The 22,682-nt window shown below is 46.4% G+C and overlaps 2 protein-coding genes across 11 annotated transcripts in view; one reads left to right on the top strand and one right to left on the bottom strand.

Annotated features, from left to right (window-relative positions):
• Positions 1-14,802, top strand: part of HVCN1 (hydrogen voltage gated channel 1) — a 28,269-nt gene extending 13,467 nt beyond the window's left edge. For 2 of the 3 annotated variants that reach the window (XM_024758679.1, XM_024758680.1), the window contains exons 3-7: positions 5,082-5,354; positions 10,047-10,151; positions 11,717-11,948; positions 13,944-14,056; positions 14,420-14,745. In XM_024758679.1, the coding sequence (XP_024614447.1) occupies positions 5,082-5,354; positions 10,047-10,151; positions 11,717-11,948; positions 13,944-14,056; positions 14,420-14,485 (789 nt within the window). In that variant the 3' untranslated portion in view covers positions 14,486-14,745. Of the gene's footprint in view, positions 1-5,081; positions 5,355-10,046; positions 10,152-11,716; positions 11,949-13,943; positions 14,057-14,419 lie in introns of all 3 variants that reach the window. The other variant, XM_024758681.1, reaches the window with a different exon arrangement.
• TCTN1 (tectonic family member 1) overlaps positions 14,754-22,682 on the bottom strand; it is a 31,070-nt gene continuing 23,141 nt past the window's right edge. For 6 of the 8 annotated variants that reach the window (XM_024758670.1, XM_024758674.1, XM_024758677.1 and 3 more), the window contains 6 exons: positions 21,683-21,808; positions 20,984-21,069; positions 20,324-20,464; positions 18,568-18,730; positions 16,380-16,505; positions 15,270-15,943 (listed from right to left, as the gene is read on the bottom strand). In XM_024758670.1, coding sequence (XP_024614438.1) covers positions 15,800-15,943; positions 16,380-16,505; positions 18,568-18,730; positions 20,324-20,464; positions 20,984-21,069; positions 21,683-21,808 — 786 coding nt within the window. In that variant the 3' untranslated portion in view covers positions 15,270-15,799. Of the gene's footprint in view, positions 14,882-15,269; positions 15,944-16,379; positions 16,506-18,567; positions 18,731-20,323; positions 20,465-20,983; positions 21,070-21,682; positions 21,809-22,682 lie in introns of those variants that run through there. The other 2 variants (XM_024758671.1, XM_024758672.1) reach the window with 2 other exon arrangements.

Genomic DNA, 22,682 nt, shown 5'->3' with positions numbered 1-22,682 from the left:
GAGTTCACAGACCAGTGCCGGAGACAGACAACCCTGAGATGTCAAAGTGTTTGTTAGTGAGGGGCTTGATGGGGAAGTAGAAGAAGGACCCTCACCCAGCAGGCGGCGGTTAAGGAAGACCTCCCAGGGGAGGTAAAATCGACGTCTGTAAGACTTGAAAGAGAACTAGGGTGAGACAGGCGAGGGTATTCCAGGCAGGGGGCAGGCCGTGTGAAGTCCTGGAAGCAAGAGAGAGCATGGTTTATTCTAGAACCGCAATGCAGTTGGTGTAACTGGAGTGTGGCGGAGGCTGGGGAGGAGACCAAGAGAGCTTTGACCTTGTCCTGAAGGCAGCGGTTGGCAGTGGGTGAGGGTGGAGGGACTGAAGGTAATGGGAAGAGGGGAAGGATAGGCGAGGGCAGGGACACAGCCAGACCAGCCTTGGAGAAAGGTGACCCTGGCCACCACTGGGTGGAGAAAGGGTCAGAGGCAGGAGGCTGAGTGAGGAGGCTGGTGCTGGTGTCCCGGCAAGAGGTGAGAGCGGTAGGAGAGAGTTAGACGGAGAAGAGAAGGTGCAGCATGAGTGGTGTTTAGGAGGTTAGACTGACGGAGAGAGAGGAGTCAGGAATGATCTTTAGTTCTTGGCTTGAGCAGCAGGGTGGATGTGACACCATGACCTAGGGGAAACATGTAAGGAAGAGTGGACTTGGGGGGAAAGATAAGAAATTAGTTCAGTTTGGGTCATAGCAACTAATGACCTGGCAGGATATCAGACAGCAGGCTGGAGGCTGATTTGCACCTGAGCAGCATTGAAAGCACAGGTGTGTAGAGACCACCGAAGGGGAGAGAGTCGCCCTGTGCCAGGACAAGCTCAGGGTTGGGGACTTGAGGACTTCCGGTGGCATGGGGGCAGGGACATGGTACAGGAAGGGAGGCCAGAGATGGGAGAAAAATCAAGAGGCGCGGTTGTCAAATAGAACCAAGTCCACAGTGTGAGAGAATACAGTCCAGTCCAGCTGGAACCATAGTTGTGGGCTTTGATACGGAAAGGTGACCCCAGAGAGAGCAATGCCAGGATATATTGGGACAGCAACGGTTAAGGCAGGGGAGATGGAGATGGGGGTGTCCAGTGCCAGGGCCTCCACTGATCTAGATTCTCCGGGTTGCACGTGAAAGAAACAACTCAATCTATATAGCTTCAGCCAGAAAAGGAATCTTTCAGTTCATGTAACTAAATAGTCTGGGGTTTGCAGAGCAGGCAGCAGGGCTAGTAACCAGAGAAATGAGATATCCACAGGTGATGATGAAGTTGGAGGAGTGGAGGTGAGAGCTTTTGTTGTTGAGGAATAATAATACCAGCTGGTGCTTACAGAGGGGCTGCTCCAGGCTAGACACTGAGGCCAGTGGTCCCCGTAGCTCAGTGAGTCAGTCCTTCCGTCCCACCCAGGCAAGGTTGGGGGGGATCCCGAGAGCTGAGAGTCCAGAGTGGGTGGTGAAGTTACTGAGGCCCACAACGTTTTCATGATCTTTGCCCTTTTCTGGAACTTTTCTGCTTCCGGAATGACAGATTTTTGACTTAAAACCAGAGTTGTTTTGTGCTCTGCTGGGTGCCATAAATATTTTCATCCCAAATTACTGAAAGTTGCTTCTTTACTGGGTGCAAAGTTTCAAAAAAGATTTCCTTTCCTGTATGAAATATAAAATGTGGTTTTTGCAAAGCACCCTGAGGTTCCCACCATGCTGAGAACTAGTACGGGAGGTTTCCATCTGCTAAGTGAGGTGTTTTGAGGGGGGCGGATTATGGCCAGTAGCCACCCAGAGAGATTTGGGACATCTGTGGGCCTGGCCCTTAGCCAGCCCTGGGAACCCAGCAATTGGAGGGCTGGCATGGGAGACAGGGCACCAGTGCCCTCAGCCAACAGGCACTTGATGGGCTTCTGTTCTAGGTCAGGTGTCACATGATACTCTGGGGACATGGACTCTTGTATCTACGTGTTTATATTTTTCCATCAAATTTGGAAATTTTCTTCAGCCATTATTTCTCCAAATATTTTTCCTTTCATCTCCTTTTGGTACTCCAGGTACATGTATATTAGTCCACTTAATATTGTCCCTGAGGCTCTATTCTTCCCCCCACTCCCAGTCTTTTTTCTCTCCATGCTTCCACTGGATATTTTCAATTTTTTATCTTTTAGTTCACTGAACTTTTCTTCTGCAGCATCTAATCAGCTATTAAGCCCATCCAGTGATTTTTCATTTCATATATGTATTTTTCTGTTCTAGAGTATCCATTTGGATCTTTTTTGTAGTTTACATTTCTCTTTTGAGATTCTCCATTTGTTCCCTCATTAAGTTCATGTTTTCCTTGAAATCCTTGAACATATTTAGAATAGCTATTTTCAAATCTCCATTGGCCAATTCCATATCTCTGTCCCTCTTGAGCTATTAAGCTAATTTTTCTATTGGTTATGGCCACATTTTTTCTGCTTATTTATCTGCCTAGTAATTTTTTATTATATGTTGGACATTATGAATGTTATGTTGTTGAGGGTGTTTTGCTGTCTTCCTCAAAAGAGCACTTTTGAGTTTTGTTCCAATGGGCAGTTAATGTACTTAGGGATAAGTTTGATCTTTCGAAAAAACCTTATTTTTAAGCTTAGTTGGGAGAGGTCTAAGGTAGCCCTGACTGGAGGGCTAGATTAGGTCTACTTATAAGGCATGGCTTTTTTGGAATTTCTACTGCATGCTCAGAGTGTTCAACAAGATCTCTCTACTCTAGCTGTTTGGAACTCAGATCTCCTAACTCAGCCCTGTGTAATTGGTAGTAATTCAGCTCACAGTTCCCCAAGAGTTTTTTTTTTTTTTTCGCTGAAAGTTATATTTTGCCCTGCCTCATGGAGTCTTGCTCTGCACATGTGAATTTTAGGACTCAGCTAAAGTCCAATTTTTTTAGTTTCTTCTCTGCGCTGCTTCATTTTCTCTGGTACCTTGACACACAAATTCCTGAGGAAGGAAAGTTCAATAGCCCTGAACTATAATCTTTGTCTCCGGAGTCCAGAAAGTACTTCCAGGCAGGTGATTGTGGGGGCTCATCTCATTTGTTTCTCTTCTCTCAGGGATCACAGTAAATTTCATATATTTTATCCAGTTTTATAGTTTATCTAGTCTTATGGCAGTTGCTTTAACTGGTATAGTTAATTTTATGGCAGTTGCTCTAACTGGTATAGTTGTTTATACCAGTTACTGTATCATGGTCAGAATCAGAAATCCCATTCTTTTGTATGTTTATGCTCACATTTTTCACATTCCGAAAACAATGTATAGTAATATTTTGCGGCCATTGACGTAGGAAGAATACTAGGAGAGTGTGGAATCCCAGATGCCAATGAAGGAAGTTTTTGAAGAAAGGGAGTGATCTGCTGTGTTCAGTACTGCTGAGGGGGTACACGTGGATGTCATCAGTGATACACAGAGACATAGTTCATTCATTTTAACTGTGTATAAAATTCCATCACATGAATAGAGAAAATTCACTTCTCTATCTCCTACCATTTAGGTGAACATTTGCAGTGAACATTCTTGAACATGTTACTGATTTGAGTACATGTGGGTGAGTTTCTCTTTGAAGCCTATCTAGGGGTGGGATTACTAGATCATTAACTAGTACAGCTTCATCTTGACAAAACAATGCCAGATTGCTTCCAAATATAGTGGTGCCAGTGTCTGTTCCTGTCTTCAGGGTTCAGGAGACCCCCTTTGCTTCACACATTCACCAACATTTGCTATTGTAGACTTAAATTCTTGACAGTGTGAGGAACAAAAAGCTGTGTGATTGTTACGTCAATTCACATTTTCCTGAATATTAGTGAAGTTGAGTGTCTTGGCCATCTGGGTTTCCTCTCATGTGACCTGCCTGTTAATATCCACTACCTAATTTTACATGGAGTTGTATTTTTTGGGTAAGATTTCTTTATATATTCTGAACACTAAAATCTTTGTCTATTAAATACATTGGAAATATTTACTCCCAGTCTGTGGTGTATCTGACTTTGTACAGATGTGTGTGTGAGAAAGAGCAAGAGATAAAAGTTTTTAGCTTTGATGAGTTAGGTCTATCCATTTCTTTTGTGGTTTGTGTCTTAGTTAAGCAATCCTTCCCAGACCTGAGGTCATAAAGATACTTGTCTATATTTTGTTCTAAGACTTTTAAAGTTTTTAAAAATACATTTATATAGGTTAATACAACTGAAACTTACTGTGTGTGTGGTGTGAGGTAGGGATTTCTTTTTTTTCCCTGTTGGGAAAGCCAGATATCCTAACCTCTCCAGTGTTTTCTCACTGACCTGTACTGCCATTGCCATCACATCCAGGTTCCCACAGGGACCTGGGTCTGTTTGGGGCTCTTTTTTCCTGTTATGCTGATCATATTGCCTATTCTTGTAAGTATACCTGAAAGTTTTCATTATTGAACTTTATAAAAAATGTGATGTCTGGTAGGGTAAGTTGGGCAAAGGAATGGGAGGATATTTGCTTTTTTGCTTTGAAGTCCGTCCGTCTTTAAACAGCTGTCCATAATGTATTTAAAACAGCACTGGCTGAACTTAGGAAAAATCCGCTTGCTGCTCAGACCTTTCCAGGACTGATCTGTGGCATGGAAGGCGGGGAGGGTGGCTTCACTTTTGTGTGAAACTTTGGGTACTTTTACTTTTACCTTTGCCCTCTCCCCGCCCTGCCAACTCTCACCTCTGGGGTTTTAGGTTGTGATGTCTCTGAACCATGGGCTGCTCTTCCAGTATTTACATGAGGGCCCGTGGTGGGTGTTTTGCGACTGGGTGGCAGTACCTCTCCTGTTGGTTACTGCCAACCAGACCACAGTGGCAGGCCTGACGGAATCTGGGGTTTCCTGTTGCCTCACCGGCCCTGAGACCCTGGATTCCAAAAATAAATGCACGAGAAACCACTGTGACCTCATGGTCTGTGCTTGCACGGTGCTCTGAGCACGGGGACTGTCTTCACCCCGTGGCCCGGCCCAGCAGGGGCCCTGCTCCTCCAGAGTGACAGATGGGCCACCTGAGCGCTTCCTCTCTGTCCCCTCCCTTCAGGCAGTCACCCGCAGGGCCAGGGTGGCTCCCGCCGAGAGGATGAGCAAATTCTTGAAGCACTTCACCGTCGTTGGGGATGACTGCCACGCGTGGAACATCAACTACAAGAAGTGGGAGAATGAAGAGGAGGAGGAGGAGGAGCCACCGCCCACACCGGCCTCAGGCGCAGAGGGCAGAGATGCCGATCCTACTGCGGCCCCTGCCCCCGTGCCCAGGCCCCGCCTCGACTTCAGGACCACTTTGAGGAAGCTCTTCAGCGCCCACAGGTTTCAGGTAGGTGGGCAGAGGCCTGAGATGCCTGGGGTGGGGCAGAGCCGTCAGCAAAGAGTCACGAGGGCAGGGTAGGGGCCCTTCTCTGCCACCAGCTTCTTCACTCCACAGACATCTACAGAGCACTGACCATGTGCTGGGCAGGTCCCATGTGGTCTGGGGCAAAGTAAGTCTTAATCCAAAAGTCAAAGTTCATCACCTGATGAAAATGGATAAACAAAATGTGATCTATCTGTCCTCAGCCATATAAAGGACTGAAGCACTGACACATGCTACAATTCAGATGAACCTTGTCAACGTGATCCTAAGTGGAAGAAGCCAGACACAAAAGGCCACGTGTCTTATAATTCCATTTATATAAAATGTCAGAACACGTAAATCCACAGAGACAGCAGACTGGAGGGAACGGGAGGGGGGAGTGACTGCTTAATGGATACAGTTTCCATTTGCAGGAGTGAAAACATTCCGGAACTAGACAGCGGTGATGGTTGCACAGCCTTGTGAATGTGCTTCATGCCTCTGAACTTTATGCCAGCTTTAAAATAGTTAAAATGGTAAATTTTATGTTATGCAAAATTTACCACACACACACAAAGGAGACGGGGGCGGGGGGGCATCTCTTCTTTTGTGAAGTGATGCCAAAAATATCTGCCTTGCTTAACCCACCGCCAGCCTCCAGGTGTGGTTATGGGGAGACCCTGAGAGGGAGACGCAGACTTCAAAGAATGGCAAAGGGAATGGGACTTCTACAGGGTTCAATGTCTGTCCCAACATCTGCCGATTTTGAAGGACAAACGCGAGTGGAGTCTGGCCAGCCCTGTCTGAACCCCACCCCATGTCCCCGATGTGGGCAGGCAGGTGTCTGGAAGCATGTTCTGAGTCCCAGGAGAAAGCAGGAGGCTCCTTGTCAGCCCTGTCCCTGAACGGAGCCATTTTGGGGTCCCTGCTGCAGGGATAACTACGATAATCCAGCCCCTCCCTAGAGCTAATGTACCCCCTGGAAGGAGAGAGAAGCAGCCCTTGCCTCTCCCATCACTGACTTTGTTCCATGGTAAAATAGAAAAAAGGAATTATTTTAGTCTTTTTTTTTCCACTCTCGTGTGACTTAGAGAAACAAAGCAGGCAACACAGCACTCCTGACAGCTTAGTGCTTTCCTCTGTGGCTCTGACAGAAGAGAAGACGTGGTGTTAAGTTGTTGGTGTTGAACTCCCAAACCCTCAATTTCAGGAGAGAAGGAAGGAGCCAGCTTCCTTCCAGCTGCAACGGGAGCCCTTGGGAGGTCCCACCTCTCCTGACCGGGCCCCCCAGGGGCACGTGGCTCTGGGGGAAAGCAGAGTAGAGATGTTTATTCATTCACTCAGCAGTGCAGTCGCTTCTTAGCTTCTACTATGTGCCAGGGGTACAGCAGTGAGTGTGGTGGGCATGTCCCTGCCCTCAGTCTTGGAGGATTAATGGTCCGTGAAGAGGTGGGCATTCCAGTAATCAGACATGCTGGAATCAAGTGGAGAGAAGTCCTCTGTAGGGAAACTGAAGGGGGCTCTGAGAGATATTGGGGGTGGGGGAGACCCGACCTAGGATGTTAGCTGGAGGACGTGTGGCAGAGGAGGTGACATTTCACCTGACACCTCAAGGTTGGGCAGGAGTGAGCTCTGTGGATGGGAGGGGAGGAGCTTCCCAGGCAGAGGGGGCTGTGTTTGCAAAGGTCCGGGGGTCGGAAAGGGTCTTCAGTATTCGAGAATTTAAGAAAGGTCCACGCGGCTTATATGTATCCAGTAGAGGGAGAGGAGGCACTGGAAGGCCATCCGTGGGCAGTGGACAGCCATCGTTCAGAGTATGGGGGTGGGGAGGTGTTGACATGAGCAGTTTGTAGAGGGGCCCAGAGTAGAAGCAGGGAGGCCACCTTGGAGTAGGGGTGAGGGTTTAAGGGTTTGATCTCTGCAGATAGAATCAGCATACAGGAAGATTCTGGAATCCCTTTCTTGGGTGCAGTCTCCACCTATTCCCATGGTTTGAGGTGACCAAGGTGACACGATATATAGTTAACTGTTGTCACTTCTCCCACAGAATGGCACAACCAACCAAGGGAGAGAATTTGGGGTGAGTCAGGCCTCTGTGGAAACCGTGGACGGACAGGGTAGCTGGGCTAGGGGACGATGGCCAGGAGCCTCACTTTTAGTTCCTGCTCACCAGGGCCGGGCCCTCTGCTGAGCGCTCCTCACACATCATCTCACACGATGCTCCCCTTGTCACTCAGGGTAGAAAATGTGGCCAACCCGTTATCCCCTGAAGGAAGCTGAAGCTTAGAGTTAACGTTGAGGCTCAGCGGAGTTGAGAGCTGTGCCCAAGGTCCAGGCTAACGGGGGAGCCGGCCCAGGACTTGGTGCCCCACAGTCCACGCTCTGCGCTGCTGCGTGCTGTGGCTAGGCACGGCCATTTTCCAGTGAGATTTGGAATTAACCAGCTTCCCTGAATTCTCAGCATTTTTCTTTGTGATGTGGCTCCCTTCAGAACTAGTACTGCCTTGTGAACTGGCAAATTCAGGGCCTTAGGGATTAGTTCATAGAGGCTGCGGTTGGGACCTGGGCATTATAGTATGTGACCTTGGGTCTCTCTCTCACTTCTTAAAATTGAGGTGAGATTCACATAAAGTTAATCACTTTAAAGTGAATAATTCAGTGGCATTTATTTAGTACATTCATAATGTTGTCCAACTGTCAACCACTATCTAGTTCCAAAACATTTCCATCACCCCAAAAAGAGATCTAGTACCCATTAAACAATAATCCCCAATCCCTGATAAACACTAATCTACTTTCTGTCCCTATTGATTTGCCTATTCCAGACATTTCATATAAATGGAATCATAAAATATATGTGGTCTTTTGTGTTGGGCTTCTTTCACTTAGCATAATATTTTCTAGGTTCATCCACGTTGTAGCATGTGTCAGTACTTTCATTCTTTTTTTGTGTGTGTGTGGTACGCGGGCCTCTCACTCTTGTGGCCTTTCCCGTTGCGGAGCACAGGCTCTAGACGCGCAGGCTCAGCGGCCATGGCTCATGGGCCCAGCCGCTCCGTGGCATGTGGGATCTTCCCAGACTGGGAATATATATATATTATATTCAGTCTGTTTTTAATAACTCTGTGCCTTGGTTTTAGACCAGATGAGCTCTTAGATCCCTTTAGGTCTAAAAACCAAAGAGGGAGGGTGGAAAGAAAGAAGGAAAGAAAGACTTCACCTGAGGCTTGAGTATTTTTTTGGCTGCGTTGGGTCTTCGTTGCTGTGCGTGGGCTTTCTCTAGTTGTGGCGAGCAGGGGCTACTCTTCGTTGCAGTGCACGAGCTTCTCATTGCAGTGGCTTCTCTTGTTGCGGAGCACGGGCTCTAGGCGTGCAGGCTTCAGTAGTTGTGGTGCACAGGCTTAGTTGTTCCGTGGCATGTGGGATCTTCCCGGACCAGGGATCGAACCCACGTCCCCTGCATTGGCAGGCAGATTCTTAACCACTGAGCCACCAGGGAAGTCCCTTGAACCTTTACTAAGCTACTGAATTTGGATTTGTCTGAAAACTTCATTACAAAGCACTTTGCCATACAATTTTCACAATAAACCATGTCATCAAATACTTAATTACTGAAATAATTACTACAGGTTGAAATGGTCAAAAGGTTTAATAGTCCACTCTTTATAGGCCTGAACTTGTTTAATTTCACCCTGAAACTGTAGAAACTGCCAAGATAATGGCAGATTAATTTTCAGAGATCAAAATCTATCTACCTGAGAGTGTAAGAGGCAAGGCCCTGGGGGAAGTAAGTGATGGTCCAGTATTTCCAAGGGAAGAGAAGGGTCACACAGTGTCCTTTGGGGTTCCTCCCGTTGCTGCCATTTCCACCACCACCATGTCATCCCCAGGGTCTCCCCAAATGCCATCACCTCCACCCCACCTTTAATGTCCTCACCATCATCACCACCTCCGTCACCATGACTACCCCCACTGCCATTGATAAGACCACCCACTCACTTCACCCTGGTCCCCACCTTCCTCCCCCCTCCAGCAGGTCACAAAACCCACGGGATTCTTTCCTACAGCAGCTCTTCTCTGTTCTCCAGGAGACGCAGGACTCCCTCCCCCTTCCCTCCCAGCGAGCACATGGGAGTTGGGGTGGGTACCTCACGGCTCCAGCCAGAAGCTGTTTCATGGGCACAGTGGACGTCACTCTAACCCAGCTGCCTGGAGGAGGCCGTATCTCTGAGGCTGGATGTTTTAAATTTTAAATTGCTTATTGAGCATCTGTTCTGGGCATACCCTGGCAAGAGCAATCCCCAGAACTAGAAAAATAAATGCTTTTAGAAACTTTAGTATATTTTGCCATCTAGGAATTAGCAGTTTGGTTGGAGAGATGCTGGGAAGCAGTGAATTTACGAGTAAGAGAAAGACCAATGGTGACCGAGGGTCAGTCATTGGGCCACACGGAGGCTTTAGGAGGACAGGCACTGCCCAGGGCTGGAAGGAGGGGCTCCTGTCCAGAGGAGCTGGCCCCCAGCAGGCTCCCTGCAGGGCGCTCGGGCTGTGGGCAGTGGCCTACCATCCTTGGCGTCTTTCCCCAGTGGTTTCACTCAGATGTTTCCAGCCCTTAAAGATGAAAGGAGGGTCCCCATTTAGGTCTCATGGTTTCTTGCTTCTTCCCTTGGTCCACAGGTTATCATCATCTGCCTGGTCATTCTGGATGCCCTCCTGGTGCTCGCCGAGCTCGTACTGGACCTAAAGATCATCCAGCCTGACAAGAATAACTATGCTGCCAGGGTAGTGTGTCCGCAGCCCTTTAATGTGGTTCACTCTGTGGGTGGGCAGGGTGGGGCAGCACCTGCCTTGGAGTAACCAGGCCTATTTGAGGGTAGTTTGATTGGGTGCTTTCAGTCAAAGAGCAGAGAAAATGTCTTCCTTTCCCAATTATAGATATGAATTTACTACAAGCAGGAAACCTCCTCAAGTCACTTGATGGCTTGAACCTTGAGCTATCCTAGACCACTGAGCTGGAGTTTGTCACTGATTTATCAAAGCAGGAGCATGATTCCTTCCCATCCCCCAGAGGAAGACGAGCTGTTTTTCCTCCTGTCAACATTTTGACGTGGTCCCTGTGCTGGAGCCATTTGGGGGGGATGTGCCCACCATTTATTCCCTGATTCACAGTTCCTGCCTGAGCCCATCCCAGACATTCGCCCAAAGGGCAGTGGACACACTGAAAATGCATTGTGCGGCCCATCACCAGTAACTGGGGAGAAGGCCAGGGGCTTAAAAGCATCTCCCCACACCCTTTGAAAAAAATTCAGTGGACAATGCAAAAATGTCTTTTCAAATGGTAAAAGAGCAGGCAGAAAATATTAAATCTCCTTCCTACTCGTGGCCCCTTTCACCACGGCAGCCGTTAATGTTTTCTTCTGTGCCAACCCAAGTCCTCCCATAGATGATTATCTTTCCTCTCCCTGTTGTTTAATAGAGTCAGTAATATACCTCCTATACTGTCTTGTGCCTTTTTCTTTACTTTTTATTATGAAAAGTGGCAAATATACATTTTGCTGTATTTGCTTTCTTTATATATATACATATCCACAAACACACCCCACACCCATCTATTTTTGTCTGACCATTCAAAAGTAAGTTAGACATCACGGCACTTTACCCCTAAATACTAAATATCCAAGCTGTCCCAAATTTGGTCACTGTGAGCCTCTTCGAGCTGACTGCTCTGTCCTCTTGACGTGACTCCATAGCCTTTGAGCGTTTCCTTGTTTTCTGGCCCTGGATGATGTCCCAGCTCATTCGTACTTTCCCTGCCCCAGAATGGAAAAGGTTACTTTAGTGAAGGCTAGTATTTATAAATCAAGATCTGGGAACTCTCTTCACTTACCATCTTACCATCATTTCTAGTCGATACATACGGATCAGCCTTGGTCTTTTGAACAATTGCGTAATGCTCCATGTGGAGATACCATAATGCATTTAACTAGTGCCCTAGTCTAGTGGACGTTTCTGTTGTTCTCCAAACAATGTAGAAAATCTTTTGTTCTGCAAATGATGTTGCAGTAAATATCCTGTCTTTGTGCATGCGTGAGCTTTGCAGGGCCAAAGGGCACGGCGGATGTTTTCAACTGCCATTGCCCCATTGCCCTTCAGAGAGCAACGTGTGTGCTGTTCTCAGCCACAGTCCAGCCCGAGAACAGCGCCTGGTGCTGGCAGGAATTTGGGATTGGTCAAATGAATGGATTCTCTCTGTGACTGGGCAGGGGCATTCAAGGCCAGCTCGTCCGTGTGACCTGCCCCAGCCCATGACAGCCTGAGTCTACTCTGTATCTCCTTGTCCCCTTCAGGTGTTCCACTACATGAGCATTGCCATCTTGACCTTTTTTATGATGGAGATTTTCTTTAAAATATTTGTCTTCCGCTTGGAGTTCTTTCACCACAAGTTTGAAATCCTGGACGCCATCATCGTGGTGGTTTCCTTCGTCCTCGACGTTGTCCTCCTTTTCCGGGAGCATGAGTTTGAGGCTTTAGGGCTGCTGATTCTGCTCCGCCTGTGGCGGGTGGCCCGGATCATCAACGGTATGTCCCCTGCACTCCTGGGCTGGGGGGGTGGGGGATGGGACAGTGGGTGGAGCCTGGAAGGGGCGCAGAGGCCCTGGTCCTCCTCCTCCTGGCAACCAAGAGAAACATGGTCTGATTTGGTGTCCCACTGTCACCTTTGTGGCTACAAATTGACACCAGGACATGTGCTCTGAGAGGAAGTGGCTGTCTCCTTCAGACTCTCATTTCTATGATTACTGAAAGGTGGTTATGGCAAGGGTTAGACTAATCCCTGATCAATCCCTGCCGGCTTGGTTCCCAAAGCACCTTTGTTTTTCATTTGGTGTTTCCTGGAGAGTGTTCTATGAAACCCCATCCCACCTTGGGAGGGGCACCTTCGGAAGGGGAGCAAGGAAGCTGAGAAATGCTGTACACTAGACTCTGCCCCCTTTGAGAAAGTCACAACACGAGTTAGCATGATGAAGGCTCTGAGAACTGTAATTGTTTTCCAAGTTGACCAGTTCAACACTTTGGGAGGAAATAACACCTCTGAGCGTGCTGTAGACTCTGGCTCTGTAGGACACACTTGGAGAAATACTGCTTTACCGTATTTCAGGTACAGATCCTCTTCCTCACACACTCTCCGTTGGTGCAGGGAGCCTCCATGTCAGAGAAGCCATTTGTGCTGTGGTTTTATGTGGACCTAGTGACTGGTTAGCGGTTCAGCCATCAGCGAACTAGTCAGAGTTGATCAAATGCCTGTCCTCAGACGTGCCGCACCAGAATCACGCTCGACACTTTAAGTGGAGAGTCTGGTGCGGAGCCCAGAGGGAGGTGTCCGTCTGTGAAGCACTCCCAGGTGACTGGGTGTCCAGCAGGGTTGGGAATCCCTAGACTAGTGCCCAACACGACGGGCTGTGGGTCGCTGTCAGGAGACTGACTGAGCGACAGTGCAGCCTGTTGGAAGCAGGCCCATCCCCTGCTGCGGCCGCCTGCTGTGGTGCCACCTGGCCGGGGAAAGGGCTGTGCGAGCGGCTCTGTCAGGCATGTGGGCTTTGGGGGCGGCCAGTTCAGATCTAGTGATTAAAGTAAAGCCTATTAAGAACCTTTATTTGGGTTCTGTCAAAGGAAATAATGGAGGCTTTTCAGATAATATTTTAGATGCTTATGTCGATTTTTTCATCTAATCTAACAGAAAAATACTCTCTGCAAAGGTTATGTGAGGTAGATAGACCATGACTGATTATAAATGACTCATGAAGCAGTTACTACCCAGTACTCTCACATCACACTGTTGTGAGATTTGTCCATTTTGTCTAAATGGCAGCGAGGCATATGACTGGCTATTGCCCGTTATTACACTGCTATCAAATTTAGTAGCGTGACTGAAGCAACACAAGGCTAAACCGGATTCAGTGAGACAACCAGGAACACTGTGGACCAGGGACGGCTACTCCCAGGCCTTGTGGGCGCCACACGTGTGGGGGAAGGTCTGGACTCCGTCACTCACACTTGGAAAGGGGCGGAGCGGCCCTACTGCAGCCCAGTCTTTGAGGCCGTGTCTGCAGTGTGGTGTGGGCATTTGGGAGCGCCCCCCCCAAGCTCCCAAGCCAAGATGCAGGTCATTGCCTGACAACTGGCCATAGCTCTGGAGGCAGAAAGTTGGCAAAGTGACAGTCCCAACCCCAAGCTTGAGCATTTCCAGGCTTGCACTTAGTGCCTTTTGAACAACTGCTGCTAAGTAGCAAGACTGTTGTGAACTGCCCCCTACTAAGGAGCTTAACCTTCATCTGGTCAGTGATTATTTTTAAGGATTTCTCACACCAGAAAAGCCAAAGAAGTATTTCACAGCTGGGTACTGAGTAGCTCAGAAATGAAAACTCTGACCCTCCTAGTTCTGATGCCTTTAAGCCATGATGACTGTTTTACTTGTCACCACTCTTCCCAGTTATACATTTGTAAGGAATACAGTTTTTTTCCCAAGGGGCTAAATTAGAGACCAGTATCATGGAGACCCTCGCAATTATTTTTCAGGGATAATTATCTCGGTTAAGACACGTTCTGAACGGCAACTACTAAGGTTAAAACAGATAAATATACAACTGGCCACCAAGATCCAACACCTTGAATTCAGCTGCTCTGAGAAGGTAAGAAGGTGTCTGGGAAAACGCCCTCTGTGAACACAGATCGTTCCCTCCCTCCAGCACTGAGCTTCTCCAGGCCAGGCCTCTGCTCACTCAGTGCCCTTAGCCTGGAGCCCACTTCCCTCGGTCAGGCCTTCCTTGTCCTTTCGGATTCAGTTTAGGTGTTGCCTCCTTCCCTGCAGCTTTGCCAGGTCTCTCTCCTCACTGCCATCGCTGCTGGGCCCCGGCTGACTGATTGCATGAGGAGTATGGCTTTCATTCAGCTCTGCTTCCCTGTGCGTGTCTGCGGCTCACTGTGTGACTGCCACATCCCTGGTGAGGCTCAGAAGGTAAATTCAGTTATTTGTCTGCTTTTTGTAATAACAGGAACAAGAAATTGAAAGACTTAACAAGCTATTGAGACAGCATGGACTTCTTGGTGAGGTGAATTAGAGGCATACCTGCTCCACCCACCCCAAAGGGAAGACCTGCCTCACGGGCTTGTGACGAGGAAGACAGCCGCCCCTCCTGGGGCCACACTGGGGAGAGGTTTGCTTTGATGGCTTTGTCTCACTGCTGCCAGCTCGGATGCTGGGGGACACAGTCTTTCAGAGGCTCTATTTCTTCCTTGGTGTGACTGAGAATGTCCCATCCCATTCCCACCCCACACTGTTTAACAAATGTATCATAAACTATATTTTTCTCATGCTGAACACTTGACTCTTGCTTGAAAATGAACAACAAGCTGGACAATTACTAGCTGTATATAAAACTTAATCTCATCAAATGTACAGTTTTCACAGTTCACATGTATATTAAGGAACCAGTGCATCCTTTCATATGACCACTCTGAAAGACAAAAGAGAAAAAAGAGAGCTACCTTAGCTATCAGCACATTCTAGAAAAATATTTTCTATTTCCAAGCTATTCTAAACAGCTAATCACAATGTCCCCCAAGGGGCTTGTTCTCAAGTACCCAGCCCCTCCTCTGCGTCCTCCAACTTTTAGCTGGCTCCACCCAGTTCTGCACCCTGACAACATTTTTCTCAATTACTGTACAATTAATGTATAAAATAAACTCTCTCCTTCCCGCAGGCCCTCCTACTGTATTCTTTCTAGGTTCAACTGCTTGGAATCACTCTGTGGCATCCTATACCAGCCCACTAGCTGGAGAGCAAGCTAGCTCCAGTGCCTGGTACAGAAGTAGCAATTAGACCCAAGACTCCACTGTAATTAACATGACATTTGGGGGAAGATCCCCTCGTGAGGCCTTGTACTCTACTTGCATGATTTTATACAACTTGCTATTTTTGTACTCATTTTAACGGGACCTGAAAAGCCTGAACTAAAAATAATATTTTAGTATATGTGCTGCCGAAGCGAGCACTAAAAATAATATTTTAAAAAATAACTCACATTAAAGCAGGGGATGAATAAACTGGATAAACCCTCAACGCCTGCACTACTTCAAGGTCTGTTCTCTTTACGTTCTTCCCAAAGGTGCAACTTGGCTCCCGCGTATGACCTATGTATTGAGAGTACTGGAAATGGCCAAGCCAGACCCCTTCTAAAGTCAAAGCAAGTAGAATGAAATTCCCAAAGGGAGAAAAGAGAGGAGGGAAGTGAGTGGAGAGGGGAAGTGTGTCCGTCTGGGGTCAACCTCAAGGGTTATACGTATAATAAAGTGGGATGTCTCCAAGGAGCCCTGGGCCCCACACATGCTTGATTAAGCAGGTGTGGTGTAGTTTCCCTATTTAATGACTTACGTCAAACAAATGGGAAGAAGAAATTAAAGGGCAGCCTAGCATTGATGGTTGGCCGAGCTCTGAAGCCTGCCTCTGCAGGTGCAGACACATCCACAAAAGTAACCGCAGTGGAAATAAGAATTGTCCTTTTATTTCCTGAGTTGGTCTGTAATAAAAAAAAATCAGAGTGATGCAAGCCCTGCCCTCCAGTGTATTCACCAGGATAACAAAGATGGGACAGCTTTCACTTCCTTCCTCACCCAACCACTGTTGGTTCATGAACCTGGTAGGTACTTGGAGGGCTAATCAGCCATTAGCTCAGAGGAGAGAGACAATTTTCACTCAGGTTGTCCTAACACATCGATGTCATTCACAACTCAAGACAAGAGTTTTAAAAGATCAAGTCTAAACAAGAATGTTACTGTGAATAAAACCCCTGTGTTCAGGGGAGTTTTTTCTCCAAGTAAAAGATAATGACTGCTAAATTGTTTTAAGAATCCAGATTGTTTAAATTTTAATTATCTTTTTTACAAAATAAATTTCACCTATCACAGTTTTGTCTGGACTCGTGTCTTAACCTATACCTTTAAAATTAGGCCTACCTCAGGAAACGAGGATGAAATCAGATTTGCAGTTACATTGACGATTTTAGCCTGTGGGTTCAATAAGGATCCGTATTTAGTCCACTTCACTTCTATAGCCAGCGCCACTGGGAGCTGGCAAGAATCCTGCAAAACAAAATGCCATTAATCAATTTGAGTATTAAACAACCTCAAGTCAAACTTAATCTGCAGTTCAGAGCTTTAATTACAAAATGTTTCACATATTACAAAATGTTCTGAACAAGAGGATGAATAGACTCTAGAAGTTCAGATAAAAACAGCTTAGAAAAAGCACATATTTTAAAGGACTCAATGCTCCAAAAATATTTTAACACCTAAAGCATAATTTTTCCATCCCTTCCCATCTCTAAAGAGGCCAGCATTACCTGGCAGCTGTGGTAACCACAATACCCAACTGTGGAACCTCCAGGGCCTTAACAGCTCTAACTGCACCTGCCTGTTTACATCTACCTCAGAGATACTTCAGGAGCTAAGTTGGCACGGGGGGAGGGGGGAGAGGGAGAACGGTATTATTGACAGAAATTAAACCCGACTGCATATCATGTTAAAATGCACTTAGAGGAAATTTAAGTGCTTCCTTGTCACTTATCTGATTTCATCAGTTGGCAATTAAGATGCTACATTGGGGTATACAGGCGGCATCTTAAGCTGTCACAGATGTTAACTCTCCCTCTGCACCGAGAGCACTGGTGCCACAATGAAGCTGCCCGAGTTCAGGCTAGACGCTGGGACCTGGGCCTGAGGCCTCTGCCCAGGACCCCTGTTTGCTCAGCCACAAGGGGAAAATGGGCGAGGGGGCCTTCCAGACCTCTTTCCTGCCTTTACAGTCTCATCAATTGGCAAATGTAATAATGTTGAAGCTGCCCAACGGGGAGATGGAGTTCCACTGGAGTATTCTACTTTTGTGTGTGAAATTTTTCCACAATAAAAAGTTTAAAAAAATACATCTCTTTAGGGCATGAAAAGCTAGCAGGCCTGCTAAATTTGGTGCCTGCCAAAAAGGCACGGGTGGAATTCCTTGGCTTAAAACTGCCTTTTAAGAAATTTGCAAGCTGAAAAATCCTTGAGAATATCCTGTTATTAGGAAAAGATGCAACACGCAGCTGGTATCAACTGAGCTTAGCAGATGCTCTCGTGCTGGCTATGCCTAGAAGGCTGGTACAAAACCCGTTCCAGGCCCTCTGAGCTCCCTCACCAGCACAGACCCCAGCAGTGCTAGTGTCTGCACTGCTGCCCCTCTCCCCTCAACCTATGTCTTCCCTTCTGAGGGATAAGTAATAATTGGATGTCTTAACCATCTCTGAGAAACTAGAAGCAATTTGCCTGGTTCACTGAGGCAGCAGAGCTGAGCCAAGACTTAGGTGAACAGCAGGGACTGAGTAACCACGGGTCCCTGCTGGGGACTCGGTGGGGAGGGCGGGATCGGAGCTAGTCCTCACCCCCATTATCCCCACGCTATAAATGTGCTAAGCAGGTAACAAGAGGCCTGAAGAAACTGTGACAAGAAACTGTGACAATAAAAAGCCGGGCAATTAAAGGATAAGATGGGGAGCACGCCTGCGGTGACGGGGGCTAGCCCACACTCTGACTGCTGAGACAAAAGAAAAAGGTGGGCAGAAGAACCGCACGTGATCCAGAACCTATTTGGAGGACGTCAACTTCCATTAAACTCTTCTGGGAACTTTAGAATTGAAAGCTCTGACATGTGGACTGCTTTTATAGACCAGGGAACAATGGGTGGGACAGCTGTGCAGACGGAAGCTGTTGAAACAGTTCTGACATTTATCTATCATATCACGATGCCTAGAGAAGACCTTACATAACACCAACAAGGAATAGGATGGTGACTGGTAGTGGTTTCCATTTATGGAGTGACCACTAGGCACCATGAATGTTACCTCATTTAACTCTCAACAAGTCCATGAGGTCAGTAATATAGCTATCAGATGAGGAAACAGAGGCTCAAACCTGTAAAACCACTGGCCAAAGGCGACAATGCTAACTAGGGGCAAAATCAGTGTTCAAGATCCAGGCTCATCTAACGACAAAGCCCAAGCTCCTACCCAGAGCCCCCCACCGCCAGCTCCCCCACTGCCTCTACCTCCCCACAGTGAGGGGCATGTTGGAGAGACCACTAGCATGTGGCCTTCAGCTTCTCCCCCTTTACCTTCATGTGGGACGTCTGGGTGATGAAGTGGACGGGTACCCAGTCCAGCACATCCTGCGCCTGAGAATTTCCAAAAGGGGCCACATAATCTGGGAAGCCCTGGCCCTTCAGCAGGCTCTCCACCTTCTGCGCTACCAGCCTACACGCGATAGCTGTGGTCAGTCTTTTGGGAAAGAAAACAAGGTCAACCAAATGAGGTGATTGTTCAGACCTGCAGTTTTTTTTTTTTTTTTAAATAAGTGTCAGGGTCGTATTTTATTTTGACATTTCTCTGGTACACAAAAAATGAGAGACAAGGTATTAGCCTTTATGTTACAACTGCGAAATGCATCACTTTAATACAGTGTTAGTACCCATAACATCTCTGATTATAGAATATCGTACCTGCAGTTTTTACAGCCCTCAACAACACGCATATTCTCTCTAGTTTCTTTTCTCACTCTCTAAAAGGGGATTTTTTGAAGTGAAAGTGTCTCTCACTTTGTGAAATCTTGGTTGGCCAGGGAGATGAATCCAAAACAATGTTTCCCAAACTGTATTCCATGGAGAGGCTCTGTACAAGAAGGGTTCCATGGCCAAAAATTTGGGAACTATTGCATATCCATGTCCCCCCTGAAGTACACTGGTGTACTGAAGACTCTGAGAAGTGCTTACTTAGTAAGGAATCATGTTTTTAACTTTAATTTGGTGTTTCCCAAACATACTGGACCACAAACTCACCCCTACTGACATGTTATGGAAATGTATCCCATGGAACCCTCTTTGAGAAATGCTAGTCTAAAGCAATCAGAATGATGTAAATGGTGAATATTGGTCTAACCAAAATAATGATGTAGATACCCTGGGGAGACATAAGGATGGGAAGTGAGCGGGTGGTGGGGTAAGGGATCAAAGGAGAAAGAGCCAAATCTTCATCCTCCACAGTGGAAGCTCAATAAATAAAAAAAGTCATAATAAAATAGATAAGCAACAAGGACCTATTGTATAGCAAAGGGAACTATGTTCAATTGCTGTAATAACCTATAACGGAAAAGAATCTGAATCTGAAAAGAATATAACTGAATCACTTTGCTGTACACCTGAAATTGTAAATCAACTATACTTGAATAAAAAAATTAAAATTAAAAATAAATAAGTCATAAAACCAAAAAAATCAAGAAGTAGCATTACGTGTGGGTTATTTAAATATTTGGGGGTAAATTTCCAAAAAATCAGCTCTAAGAGTTGCAAGTGATTGTCTCTGGGATGGGGGAAATGAAGGTAAGAACTGCTGTCTTTAGAACAAGCCATGAAGAGCTGTTTGACATTTTACATTATGTTTGATAATAAAAAGATAAATTAAAAACAGATCACATTCAGGCTGCCTCTCATTGGGTTTGTTGTGCTGAGTACATTAAAATTCAGAAATAAAGGAAGGACTTTCAAAGAACATATTTTTGCTATGAACTCAAGAGCTATGCCACCTTAGAAACAAAACATACGAAGCCTTGAGATGTTTACTCTGCCATATTTGATAAGCGCAAGGGTTGTAACACTTTCCTTTGAATCATGACAAATGGTTTACGGTTATGAGAATTAAAATTAGAAAACCAAAACTACATCATTGTAACTTATTGTTACTGTTGCTACTACCCACTAATAATAATGCTAATGAGCCTGTCAGCTGATGCAGAGTTCTGATTAAAATGCGAAGGGTAAGAATGCTGTTTTCTGATCAACACAAATGGGCTCCAACAGAAGCAAGTTACTCTCTTACCTGAGTTTACAGCCAGATTGCATGTTGTAACCAAATAATACTGGGGTCCGGATCCCCGCTATTGCTAAGCAGTCTTGCTCAGCTGTGCTACGAAGAAGAGTAAGTTGTCCGAATCTGTTCGTGGTCTGCATAATCCCAGACATTCACAGAAGGTTAAGGGAGTTGCCCAGTACTAAAGCAGCTGATTCTTAGGAGATGGTGTCATATGAGTCACATGAGAGAGACCCAAATATCCCTTTCTCTAGGTCTCGGGAATTTCGACAGTTATTTCCCAGAAGAAGGCAAAAAATAGTTATAACTATTTTCCTTGATTAGGAGATCCTCAGGAGAAAACTTCTCAGAAACAGGCCCTTCAAAATTAACTCCAAATTTTCAAAATCACTCAATTTGTTTAAGAGTCTCTGTTTAAGTATAAAATTAAATACCTCTAAATGTCTGTCAAGCTTTTTGTCTTAAGATTTTCACTGTAAGACACTGACAGTCTCCTGCGCTGTACTGCTCCACACTGTCAGGCTCCACACAGTCCTACCTGCTGTGCAGGCAGAGCCACCCACAGGAAGCTCTGGCGAGAGTCCAGCCCTCAGGACTCTCAGCAATAAGAAGTGCAGCCCACACACATGGACAGGGAAATCAAGCTTCTCTATGGTGCCAAAAGGATATCCCTTCTGAGGCTGAAATCCAGCAGCTAACGGGAGTCCCACAACATAACCAGGGTTTCCACTGAGAGGAACTGGCTTTGTATTTTGCTGAAAGACAATGCAGAAATGCCCCAAGTAATTCTTTTTTTTTTTTTTTTTTTTTTGCGGTACGCGGGCCTCTCACTGTCGTGGCCTCTCCCGTTGCGGAGCACAGGCTCCGGACGCGCAGGCTTAGCAGCCATGGCTCACGGGCCTAGCCGCTCCGCGGCATGCGGGATCTTCCCGGGCCGGGGCACGAACCCGTGTCCCCTGCATTGGCAGGCGGACTTTCAACCACTGCGCCACCAGGGAAGCCCAGTAATTCTCATTTTAATAAGGAAATGGCAGAGAGAAAATGAAATGGTTTTCATAATGTGGGATTACCAACCAATAAAAGAATCTCTCTCCCTACTCAGAACTATAAATATATCTGCTGAGTGTAGGAGTACATCATGCTGTAAAAGAACAAGCTCACATGGAAGAGCATCTTATTCCCAAACGGAAAAGATACAAGGACTCTGGCTTGATTTCATTACAAGCTCCACAGGATACATGCAAGTCCTTTGTTCCATACAAATGGTTAGAAGTGGTAATACTTCTAATTTGATTTTTTTTTCCCCACTAAGTCATGATTTCTTTATACTTGGCAATTACACACTTATACAAAACTGATCAAACTTACCTGAATAAAATAAATTTCAAACTTTTGTTGGAATGGAACCATTGCACTGCTAACCGCTCCCAGAAGAACAAAGACATCAGCTTTTATTATCTCACCTGCATTTGTATACGTGAGGCTATACTTCACCTAAAAAACAAAATGATACTTCAAATACACCTGTTTCCAATAAATTTCTGTAGCTGTATTAATAACTCAGATAAAAAAACATGTATCTAGGAGGCAAATCCTTTCCCACTTCTCCACGTGTTAAAGCTTTTCTCTCCTGTCCAATTGGATTATGGGAAGTGTTACCTCAGCATCAGCCCCAGCTGACAGACAGGGGCATCTAAGCCTTTCTGTGCCCAATTACATAAGTTCCAAATCAGCTGGTCTGAGCAGAATGTAATCAGCCTATCTGTGCAGATAAATGTGCTAAAACAACAGCAGCGGGACTTCCCTGGTGGTCCAGTGATTAAGACTCTGCACTCCCAATGCAGGGGCCCAGGTTTGATCCCTGGTCAGGGAACTACATCCTGCATGCCGCAACTAAAGGAGCCCGCATGCTGCAACTAAAAGATCCTGCATGCCACAACTAAAAGATCCCACATGCCACAATGAAGATCCTGTGTGCCACAACTAAGACCCAGTGCAACCAAATAAATAAATATTAAAAAAAAAAAAACCATGGGGCTTCCCTGGTGGCACAGTGGTTGAGAATCTGCCTACCAATGCAGGGGACACGGGTTCGAGCCCTAGTCTGGGAGGATCCCACATGCCATGGAGTAACTAGGCCCGTGAGCCACAACTACTGAGCCTGCACGTCTGGAGCCTGTGCTCCGCAACAAGAGAGGCCGCGATAGTGAGAGGCCCGCGCACCGCGATGAAGAGTGGCCCCCGCTTGCCACAACTAGAGAAAGCCCTCGCACAGAAACGAAGACCCAACACAGCAAAAATAAATAAAATAAATTAATAAACTCCTACTCCCAATATCTAAAAAAACCCAAACAAACAAACACAACAA

This window comes from Neophocaena asiaeorientalis, unplaced genomic scaffold, assembly GCF_003031525.2.
Source record: "Neophocaena asiaeorientalis asiaeorientalis breed wild unplaced genomic scaffold, Neophocaena_asiaeorientalis_V1.1 scaffold77, whole genome shotgun sequence".
In the NCBI taxonomy this organism is placed as follows: Eukaryota; Metazoa; Chordata; class Mammalia; order Artiodactyla; family Phocoenidae; genus Neophocaena; species Neophocaena asiaeorientalis.
Note: the sequence above shows the minus strand (reverse complement) of the source record. Positions and strands in the feature narration are given on the sequence as shown.